This window comes from Channa argus, chromosome 11 (assembly GCF_033026475.1).
Source record: "Channa argus isolate prfri chromosome 11, Channa argus male v1.0, whole genome shotgun sequence".
NCBI lineage: Eukaryota > Metazoa > Chordata > Actinopteri > Anabantiformes > Channidae > Channa > Channa argus.
The window spans coordinates 4,189,572-4,201,377 of record NC_090207.1 but is presented as its reverse complement, the minus strand read 5'-3'; the positions used below and the strand labels follow the sequence as shown (position 1 = coordinate 4,201,377).

The window sequence follows — 11,806 nt, the reverse complement described above, 5'->3', positions numbered from 1 at the left end:
ATAACAAAGAGAAAAAGCAAACAGCTCGCTGCCAAATGTGGCACATGTAAAACTAATTATAACACACACCTTGTTTGCACACACCTGTGAACGACAACAACACAGTGTGCATGTGGATGAGTACAAGTATATTTGGGTGTGTAAATGGTAACACTTTGTGCAATAATACCTCATCGGTACCCAGAGCGTCTTACAAAGTAGTAGTAGTAATAATAAAGTAAGATTAATACAATGCTGTCCTGGAAGATCATATTCTAAATAATGTGTTTCATTTGTACAAATTGTTTGAAGTGAACCCTATTTTTTAGTAATGTATTCATATTTCCAAATTCCTCATTGTTTTCTTATTCTTCAGTGTAACTGGTGGTTCATTTTAAGGTTTAGCGCAAATTGGTGGGAAAGGGGAGAAAAGAAGAGTATTAGAGATATTTTCCAAAATCTTTTTCACTTTTTGATCTCTTCAAGTGCTCTGCTATTGCTGTCCATGCAGCGTTTATTGTAACTAACCACCAACAATGTGGCCTGGTGTGTTGGCCGTCATGTACTGTACTATTTCATATGTGTTATCCAATGTGTTTGAAATTAATAAGATAATTATATTTTTAGATGTGGATAGTGTCAATAGTTAAAACCTTTTTGGTTAACTCTGGCTCTTTTAAAGTTCTTTTACTATATGCCTGTCAAATACACAAATCAAATGCAACACTAATGATGCATCAACATGAGCAGTTTTCATGACATGAGATGCAGAAACTCCATTTAACATTGCCACTTTATCGTTGTTCCTTAAAGAAACAATTTTGTCATAATTATCATTACATTTGCATTCACATTTAGTCATTTTGTAGACGCTTACTTACAGCACAAGTGAGGTTAAAAGCAGCCAAAAATAGAAGTCAAGCGGAGAACAGTAAAGCAAAGTTCAATGAGAAGAAGTGTTTCGGTTTCATGGGATGCAAATGCAAGATAGAACAGATAGTGTTTTAAGTTTTTACTTATTTTTGAAAGATTTTAATAAGATTTAATTACATAGGAAGTTGTGGAAAACTGCTTTTTTTCAGTAGTTTTTTCAGCTGAATGTGCATTTATTACCCATTAAAATCCAAATTTCTAATGAACTGGATAGTCCAAGCTTCATTTATCATCTTAGAGTTTAACAGAGAATAAATTATTTGCACAATGTATCACAAGAAACGTCACACAGAGCACTCATCACACACAGATGCACTATTTCTCACTCAGAGAAATAAATGTCTTAAATAAGTATTTGTTGCATTTATTTCAGTAGTAAAAATATATATACCAGAAATCAGTAAGGTCAAACTTTTAAAACTACCAAAATAATAATTAGCCCAATTGTTTTTGCTGTGTGTGAAAACTAAAATAACAACAAAATGCAAATGATAGACTTCCAAGAAAAACAATATTGGTTACAGTATTATTTCTTTTGAATGTCTCAAAATCAGGGTTTGCTTTTTGAAAGCAAAGCAGTTCAGTTAATCTAGTCGAGCCGTTTCATGTCACCTTTTTAAATTGAAGTGAAGGAAAAAATATAGAAGGACAAGGATGAAAAATGAATGAAATCAGGGAGCTTCTTTGCATCTGTTAAAAAAATATTCCATTGTTTAAGTTCACGCATTTATAAACTGTAGACTTTGAATAAAATGTCATGCCACTGATTCACCGGAGCTTTTTACCGAGGGTTTCAAGGTGAATGGAAGCCACAACCACTAGTCCTTTCACTGCCAAATGACTGCGGCAGGGCCCTTTCCTGGATCGGTGAATCTGAAGGGGGCGGCGGTTTTTACCACAAACTTAATTAAGTTTGTTTATTTGGGTAAAATTTACATTCAGGAACCCTGTGCACATCCTTTATGGAGATGTGAAAGAAGGGCAGAATTGTTAAAGAGGGGAAGTTAAGATCAAAGTTTAAATACACAGCTTTGTTTATAGATCTGTCAGATATTCAAATGGTGAGATTTACTTTGAATATAAGGTCATCAAAATGTCATTGCTCATTTATAAACGGATGGCAAGGAGTCTTAAATTCGGTCTAATTTTGAACGGTATTGATAATTGATACTTATGCTTTGCCGATTATTTAAAATTCAGTAGGATAAATCTGAGCACATGCTCATCATAATTGTAAAGTTAATTTACATTAGTTATATTATTTGTGAATTGAAAAAGATGTCATTATTTTTACTGGCACATGCACGTTTGAGTCTGCCAGGACTGGTTCTACATGTCCAGTGGAACGTGAGAGAGAGCAAGAGAAAAGCCAACAGAGAATTTGTTTTATTTCTGTCTGCGGTTTTAAAAATCTGCCAGTAAAAAAAAAGTACTTTCAGAAATAATGTCTAGGAAACATTGAGAAAAGTCACATATCTTATGCATAAAACAGGTTGTCATACATATTGTAATGTCTTTGCATAAAATACACTTCATGTAAATGCAGACAAATTATGAACTGTGCTATGTAGAACAAAGAATAATTGTTCATTTGACCTTAAACAAACAAACGTCCAGCAGACTGGTTTATCCTTTCATTATGAAAACAACGTTTCTAATAACAGAAGGATGAAAATGTAGCTTGACTAGATGTGTGGCTTATTTGCTTGGCCTGCTTTTAAAACTTTACAATGCTATCATCACACTTACTAAGTATGTAAGTATGTGTATGTAAATTAGGGCTGTAGTAGTCAATCACTCTGGACTTGACATATTTATTTATTTACATCTCAGATGTCTATGGTAGTTCATTACTTGTCAGCGGCTACTGTGTTACTGCACAGAGCTGCCAATTCACGTTAACACCTGCTAGTCACTTCTGCCATCTTGTGTTCAATTTTAGGACTGTACAGTGAGTACAAAGGTTTTGTGCCATTTTACTCTTTGGCTTTGCTTCTAACTAGTTTTCCATGTAGCCCTACTTGATCCTGACACTGGGTACAGGATGACATGTTTTCCTGGTTTTAGAATTACAATGGAACAGATGCTTTTAACATTGTCCTTAATTCTCCAAAATTTAATGTAGCCAGTCTGTAAGAATGCAAGTAGGCTCTCTATTAATTGTATTAATAGTATTGTATTATTTGTTTCTTATATCTGCAGTTGTCCACCTGCTTTTGCATAAACTGGGTAGTTTTTTTTTTTGCTTTATGGTGCAAAATGTGTAGAAGATGCATAGGTAGAAGAAATACTTTAAATTATTATTGAAATAAAAGTAGCACTACTCTAATGCCCTTTTGAATTGCATACATTATTTTACAGAAGTACAAGTTTAAGGTTTCCAGAGTTAACATGATCACGCACAATACCTCAAAAAAAACTATTTATAATTGACTGTACTATAAATAATATTATAAATAACATTAAATTCCACCACTTCCATATGTATGTATTGTAACTTTAGATAACTATAATATTAGCTCAAAAGTGAAGGTTACAAAATAAATAAGATTTATTTCTTTACTGGTAAAAGTAGGAAGAGGATTTTTACACTAACAGTGGATCAGAACATTTCGATATTGTATTGTAATAGTACTCTCAGCAGGAACAGAGAATATACGTCTCTTTAATATTATTTTCATTTCACCACGTTTGAGGAATGTTAAAAAAGATTAACATTAACATTAATAGTCTTCCTTGCAGTGACGCCCACTCTACCATAAAGTTACAGCAGCGGTAGATATACACCCAAGTAAGGAAGCGCGATGATTGACGTGTGATCTAGCCAATCACATTAGCAATAGGTGGGATTTCCGGTGACATTGACAAATCAGTAATGGCGGCATTAGAAAAACTTTAATATGTCACCAAAACAACATCGAGGGGGAGTGAACTTATGGACAGCAGTCATATTTTGAAGAAACATTATTATATGTACACTTAATTGTGTGTTGTTGCAGTTCATCTGAAAGGTAAATCCGCTAACGATGTTTTATTATTTGCTTATACTGACACGTAACTACTCAGCCTACAGTTAACTGTTCAAACTTTCTGAAATGAAGAGACCGTAACTGGAGCTAGCGCCAACCAGGCTAGCTAACAGGCTAACGCTAGCTAACGTCAGCTAGCTATTAGCCGACTTCCCCCTTCGACCGAGCGAAGCAGGCCGCCTAAAACGCGGCAGTTTTTCGTTGTTTGAACTACTTAGCATCTGTATTTAGTGTTGAAGTTTGTGTTCGTCAAAGAAGATGTCGCTAAGTCGGTGCCAGGAGCTTGACTTTGCTCTAAACTTTTGATTTCTGCCTGCATATCCGTGATGGCCACCAGTTTTTGGGGGAAGCCATGATCCAATCAGAGTTGGCTCTAACGTTCTAACGGAGTGATGGTTGCCCGGCCAGGTTAAGTGAAAACTGGGGAGACAACCCTACAACGCGTGCAGGATGCTAGAAATGGAATAAAAATACAGTGTAATGTGTCTGTAGTGTGCATCTCATTGTTGGATTCATTTGGTTTCTACGCTGTTTATTTCAAACGTTACTTTCGATGGAGACGTGTTGACAGCATAGACAACAATCGTAATTCCCGTGTTTATAGCCGTAACGTGGCTGTATAATTTCAGACACGAGTCACTGGGTTTTGCCTGCAGGCACAGGTTTGCCGTTAGCGTTAGATCCGAGACCTGACAGTTTATAGCTTGTGAAAGTAAAAGTGGTCAGTTCGACTGATGCCACAGTGGCAGCGTTAACCGCCCCCCAGACATTTTGTTTACGTCGGGTTTAGCAGTATATTACACCTACTTAGTGCAGCGGTGTCTGTAATGTAACGACAGTATTGTGGAATTGCTTCAGGCATCCAAACGAAACTTCGGGATGCTTTAAAAAACGATGCCGTGAAAGTGCAGGCAACTCGCACAATGCACACATTTCTGAGAGTACTGCAAGGTTCAGTTCTTCTGTGTCTCTAGGGATTCTCAGTTGCTTTTGCCTCTTCCATGTAATCCCAGGCTCACTTAATAATGCTGAGATGAGGGTTCTTTCTGGGGCCATGCCATCTGTTGCATGACTGTCTCATCATCTTCTTGATGAAGATAGTTCTTTTGCTTTTTATCCGGTTTTTCTCTGACTGCGTGTTGGAGGTTGTAAGGCTGCAGATTTGGGCCTGGTGAGATTCCTTCCTGATGATATCGCTTTTTGTATAGCGCCCGAAACGTTTGCACAGCACTACATTATGGCTGAGTTCATGTTTCTGCTGCGCTTGCTACTCTTTGCTACGGCTCTTGTTCTTTATAAAGTTAGATTTCTTCCCACAGGAAAGTAAAAGATTGAGAGTGATGGTAGAAGGGGGGATGGCCTTCAACAAATGTCAGTTGATATATGTTACATGTTTGTAACATGCACTAATTTATGTTTTCTTTAGATAGAACAAAACTAATTTAATTAGTTGGTAAATTACAGAGGTCAGAATTTAAATACTGTAATTTAATTCTGCCCAGTTAATCAACTGCAATAAAGAGTGTGTTTTTTGGAGGGTAATGACTTTCTATCAACACTGTTATAAAATAATCTTAAAAAAGAAAAGAAACTTAAAAAAAAAACGTAAAATAATAGTTTTATAATAAAATACCACTTTAAATTATATGGTGATGTTGGACTTGTCGCATGGTGCTAACTTTATATTCTATATTTCCTCCTAAAGCTGTCTGGTATCCTTCCAGCAGTTCAGTAGATGTCCACACCTTCAGACCCATCAGGTGCTATGTCCCATCCTGGCCCTTCTCCGGGGGCAGGATTGTCCCCAGGTCCCATCTTAGGCCCTAGTCCTGGACCGGACCCCTCACCAGGTTCTGTTCATAGTATGTTGGGACCCAGTCCTGGACCTGGAACACCTAATGCACCTCACGGCATGCAAGGGCAAAGTGACTACTCTCAGGACAGCATGTATCCTATGCACAAGGTAAATGTGTGTCTTTTTTTCTATTGATTTTAAATATATTATGTTATACTTGACATAGTCACCTTTCAATTAATGATATTACAAACATTTGAATAAATGAAGCACTTGTAACAGAAAAATCAGCGAAGATCCAAAGTTCTCTAAACCCACAATCAAATGTGTGGAAGAGATATGGTTTTGTTTTTTGCAAGACATGAGATGTGTCATTTGCTTTGAATATCAACATGCATAACATACAATTGAAGAATGACTCTTAATGTAAAATAATTATCTGTTTACAGCCTATGGATGGTATGAGTGACAAGACCATGGCAGAGGCGATGCACTATGGTCACATGAAAGGTGTAGGGATGAGATCGCTGCATACTGGTATGGGCCCCCCCCAGAGCCCTATGGACCAGCACAGCCAAGGTATCTTGCTATCTCTATGAAGGCAAGAATATCAGTGCTTTATTAACTTAAATTTGTGATATAGCAATGTTTTTTGTCAGTAGTATCAGAAATGTGATCATTTTAATACAGTGGTTCAGAACAACTGTCTCATAAGTATTTAAGGAATCTCTCTCCACATGTAGCACATGTGTATAGATTCTAACCAGATCAACCAGACAGTTCTAATTAATGCTCAGAGATTTGAAGAGGTAAAATAATAATTTATTATTATTTATTATTAAAAGTTAAGCTTAAAAAAAATATCGTAGTTTGTGCTAGAAAAAAAAAATCATACAACTTTTTTATGTCCACTGCAGGATACATGTCCCCCCATCCATCCCCTATGGGTGTCCATGAGCATGCTTCTAGTCCCATGTCAGGAGGTGGAGGTGGAGGTGGTGGGGGACCCACACCACCCCACATGCCTCCATCACAGTCAGGGCCCATGATGACCATGGATCCCCAAGGAGGCATGTCCAACATGGCGCGTGGACCTTCTGCTTTCAGTCCGGTCCAGCTGCAACAGCTCAGGGCTCAGATCCTGGCCTATAAGATCCTAGGTCGTGGGCAGCCCCTGCCTGAAAACCTCCAGCTTGCTGTTCAAGGCAAGAGGAGCTTACCCACAATGCAGCAGCAGCCGCAGCCGCAGCCACAACAGCAGCAGCAGCAGCAGCAGCAACAGCAGCCGCAGCAGACACCTGGTGCTAGTCCCTACAGCAGACCTCCTGGTAAGAACATACAGTTTGATAATAGTTAAAAAAAAAAAAAAATTTGATCCCACATTGTCTCGGATGTTTTGGTTAAACGAGTGCTATCTTAAGATCACAATTTCTAGGATGTAGGATGGCATTGTCTGTGTATTTTCTGACTTTGTGATCCAATGCAGCAGATTTGAACACACTAACTGCTTCAGTATAAGCTCCCTGTCCACCCTGAAATTTGTGCAAGGCTCCTTCAAACTTTGAATGTATCATAATCTCCGCATGGCCAAGATTTGACCTGTGGCACCATGCCAGCTGATATCACCTGGCAAAAACAGTGTGTCAGATTGACCTACAAGACACATTAACAATGGCCCGAGATGTGATTCATTAAAAATCTCTAATCCAAATAAAAATACAGTTGAGTCAACAATCATTATATTTAAGATTTGTGTGTGAGAATCACGTTACGTTAGCAAAATGCAAATTAACATTTAAATGGAGGAATAATAAAAAACAAAACAACTTATTTTGTTAAAAAGGTATACCAATGGCTCCCATGGGTGGACCTCAGTCAAGTCCTTGCACAACTCCAGCATTGCAAGGACACAGTCAAAGCACAGGACCCAAGCCTTGGTCTGATGGTAAGTACTGTGCAAGTGTATTTTGTTGTGTATAAATTATAGTAGTTGAACTGTAAGAACGTTTGGGGTTTTAGACTGGAGCCAAAGTGAGTAACTTACACTAGCATTGACACTTGTTTTAGTCTACATATGATAATTCAATATGTGAACAAAAGTGAAAAGCTTGAGACTAACCAGGATGTGCCCCAGCTGTTATATGTGTAGTCTAACATCAGGCTCTCTTTGAAAGGACATTAAGGTGAATTATTTGAAGCTGCAATCCAGAGCTGACCTAAAATATACTGTAAGGGTGAGCTTTGAAGATGATGTATTATTTTCTGGTGCACAGAGGGGAAAATCTAGCCTAAAACATAATGTGCATATGTTGGTGGTCATCTAGGGAGCTCTGTCTGAACCGCAGTGATTTTCTCTCAAAACACAAAAAACAAGTTATGAAAAAGACATATCATCAGTGACAGAAATATATTATTGTAACACAGAGAGTAATATGGGAAATATGGGCAAAATACTATGGTGTATGAATGTTAGTGTGAAATAAATAAATAACCACAGTGCTCTCCTACACACAAAACGCTGCAAACATACTCTTTTAATAGGTCTCTGCTTTATTTACAATTGGTATTATCTTGGTTAGTTAGATTGACATTGTATCTTACATAATCAGCTACCTTTTATTGAATCCTGATCATTTGTATGAGTTCACTGAGTTTCCAGTGGCTGTGTCAACCCACCTTACTGTGAATTGACCCAATATTTGGTCTCAAGGTCAGGGCATGGAAAATCAAGCCAGCACCCAGAAGCACCTCACTCCTGCTGCCAGTGGACGCCCATCCCCTGCACCACCTGTGCCAGCAGCCGGGCCCATGACAGGCAATGCAGTGACCCCTCAGGCCCCTGGACAGCAGGTGTCCCCTATGCTTATGCTTCAGATGCAGCAGAAGCAGAACCGCATCACGCCAGTTCAGAAGCCCCAGGGCTTGGACCCAGTGGGGATCCTGCAGGAGAGAGAGTACAGGTATTTATCATTTATCATTTGTCAATTGTCATTTAACACTGGTCTCATCAGACATTGCTTACTGAAACAGCTTTATAAATCATAAACTGTTACAGTGGAGATTGAATTATTAAATGTAATTTTAAAATCATTCATCAAAATCATTCATCATCATCATTTTATTTTCCTATTCTGTTTCTACAACATATCAAAACAGAATGCAATGATTTGCAAATCTCATCAACCCATATTTTAAATAACATATCAGATGTTGAAACTGATACATTTTACATTTGATGGGCTTCTTTTGATGTAATGGCAACACATCACAAAAAAAGTTGGAACAGGGCAGTGTTTACTAATCGTGTGGCATCCCCTCTACAGGATATTGCATCCATGATTTCCAAAAACAATTTCAAGTTTTGATTTATTTGATCATAGAACAGTTTCCATTTTGCCTCAGACCGTTTTAAATGAACTTTGGCCCAGAGAACACAGCAGCGTTTCTGGATCGTGTTCACATATGGCTTCTTTGCGTGATACAGCTTTGACTTACATCAGTGGATTTTGTCACATATTGGTGAACCTCTGAAATGCTCCTTTTATACCCGGTCATGTTACTGACCTGTTGCTGATTCACCTAGTAAGCTGTCAAATGCTCCTCCATTTATTTTCGATTAGCAGCAATTACTTTTCCAGCCTTTTGTTGCCCCTGTACCAACTTTTTTGACATGTGTTGCTGCCATCAAATTCAAAATGATTATTTTCCATGAAATGGGAAAATGTCACAGTTTCAACATCTCATATGTTGTTTATGTTCTATTGTTATTAAAAATATGGGTTTATGAGATTTGCAAATCATTGCATTCCGTTTTTTTGTTTGTTTGTTTGTTTGTTTTTTTGGTTTTATACATCATTCCAAATTTTTGGGAACGGGGGTTTTAAATTAACCACATTGTTTAAAGCACTCATGAAAAACTAAAACGTAGTTTTTGTGTAACGTGGCATCTGTAGATTAGTAAATGTAAATATAGGTACATTAGATTAAGATATTAAGAATATTTGTTGAATAAGCCATTAAGCAAACTAACATTTCCTTTCCTTTCTCCTTTCTGTGGGTGTTTACTTTTGTACCGAATCAGTATATACATTTTTATGGATGTTCGACATGTTTAATTTTGGTAACGGACTCTTTTTTTTTTTTCTTTTTTTTTTTTACCCATCTATGCTGCCTAGAATTTTAAAGGTCAACTCCTGGGGCTCATTAGTAAGTGACATTTTAAAAGTGTTCAGAAGACGACCATGACAAGTCCAACATACACAACAGGCAGACCGAAAAGACTGTAACTAGGGCTCCACGATATTGGGGGGGAAAAGACATTGCAATATTTGTTTCCCACAATATAAAATTTAATATTAAAAAATTATCTTATCCACGGATGTGCAGAAAGCATTACACTGACACTGAGAAAGTTTAGGTTGAGACCACATAGTCCAAAGGGTGCAGTACGTTTTCTGAGGAAGTTATTTTTGGAACATATGATTTCATTCACTTAGATGCAGTTTTGCTTAATTTTCACACAATGTTCTTCAGATTGCAGGCTCGCATTGCACATAGGATCCAGGAACTGGAAAGTCTACCAGGCTCCTTGCCTCCCGACCTGAGGACTAAAGCTACAGTGGAACTCAAAGCACTACGTCTGCTCAACTTCCAGCGGCAGGTACACAAAATCTTTCCATTTGACTATTCCTTGTAACTGCATATTTGTAAAAGAGAAGTAGAAAATATCACTTAAATAGTAAAATTGTACGATAACAGTATTAATAAATCTGGTTTTGACGTGCACTTGTGCATATCTCAAGCTGAGGCAGGACGTGGTGGCATGTATGAGGAGAGACACAACCTTGGAGACGGCCCTCAACTCAAAGGCTTACAGACGCAGCAAGCGACAGACACTGAGGGAGGCACGCATGACTGAGAAGCTGGAAAAGCAGCAGAAACTTGAACAGGAGAAGAAGCGCAGACAGAAACATCAGGTATTCCTGTTAGAAACACGCTCAGAAACAGTTATTGATGAACAAAACTAAAACAGTTGTAATATGCATATACTTTGTTCTTATGTTTAGAAATGTTTTTCTCAACACAAATTGCAACTTAATAACGTCGATTAACGTGATTAATCATGACCTGAATGACTAAAAATGTTCACAGAAGTTAAAATGGTTTCTGTACTTCAATGAGTTTCATTGCATGTTTTTCAGGAATATCTCAACAGTATCCTTCAGCATGCTAAGGACTTCAAAGACTATCACCGCTCAGTGTCTGGCAAAATGCAGAAACTCACCAGAGCCATCGCCACCTGGCACACAAACACAGAGCGCGAACAGAAGAAGGAGACTGAGAGAATTGAAAAAGAGCGTATGAGAAGACTTATGGTAGGGACCCGGTAAATCAAAATGAAATGTCTGTTTCTCCTTATTAAAATAGATTTCACACTAATCCAAATCAGAAACAAGGTTTTATTTATTTCCGGTTTTTACATGTAATAAATTTACAGCTGCAGTTTTATGTCACAGTTTGCACCTAGATTAACCAATTATACATGTTTTCAGCAATGTGTCACCAATGTGTTTTTTTATTTATTTATTTATTTTTTCAATTTGATCCAAGAACCAGAAAGTTGCAAAAGTCATAGAGTGCATTCTTGGGGTTCTATAGCAGTGAGAGTTTATGCTTGATGTTGGAGTTCTGGAGATTTGTGTTGTGCGTGGCTAATCAGTAACGACTGTCACTAGGATGCAGCTTTTCGTATGGATAGCGTGATAACACTAACCTAGTTAGAAATATAAAAGCCTACACTGATTGGCTTTGAAGAAATATCAAGCTGTAGATCCTGAAAAAGCTCTGGTCCTCTTCCACCATTAACCTACTGTCACCATCTTTCATTCAGGCAGAAGATGAGGAGGGCTACCGAAAACTAATTGACCAAAAGAAAGACAAGCGTCTGGCTTACCTGCTGCAGCAGACAGATGAGTATGTGGCAAACCTCACCTCGCTGGTGTACCAACACAAAGCTGCCCAAGCTGCCAAGGAGAAGAAGAGAAGAAAGAAGAGAAAGAAGGTGATTATT

General features: G+C 37.8%; 1 protein-coding gene across 2 annotated transcripts in view; it reads left to right on the top strand.

The window, feature by feature from the left end:
- The first annotated feature begins 3,766 nt into the window (after positions 1–3,766).
- Positions 3,767–11,806, top strand: part of smarca2 (SWI/SNF related, matrix associated, actin dependent regulator of chromatin, subfamily a, member 2) — a 40,815-nt gene continuing 32,775 nt past the window's right edge. Inside the window, exons 1-10 of one of the 2 annotated variants that reach the window (XM_067520862.1) lie at positions 3,767–3,923; positions 5,647–5,904; positions 6,186–6,315; positions 6,654–7,064; positions 7,580–7,681; positions 8,447–8,696; positions 10,270–10,396; positions 10,539–10,712; positions 10,938–11,111; positions 11,627–11,797. In XM_067520862.1, coding sequence (XP_067376963.1) covers positions 5,677–5,904; positions 6,186–6,315; positions 6,654–7,064; positions 7,580–7,681; positions 8,447–8,696; positions 10,270–10,396; positions 10,539–10,712; positions 10,938–11,111; positions 11,627–11,797 — 1,767 coding nt within the window. In that variant the 5' untranslated portion in view covers positions 3,767–3,923; positions 5,647–5,676. Of the gene's footprint in view, positions 3,924–4,162; positions 4,350–5,646; positions 5,905–6,185; positions 6,316–6,653; positions 7,065–7,579; positions 7,682–8,446; positions 8,697–10,269; positions 10,397–10,538; positions 10,713–10,937; positions 11,112–11,626; positions 11,798–11,806 lie in introns of those variants that run through there. The other variant, XM_067520863.1, reaches the window with a different exon arrangement.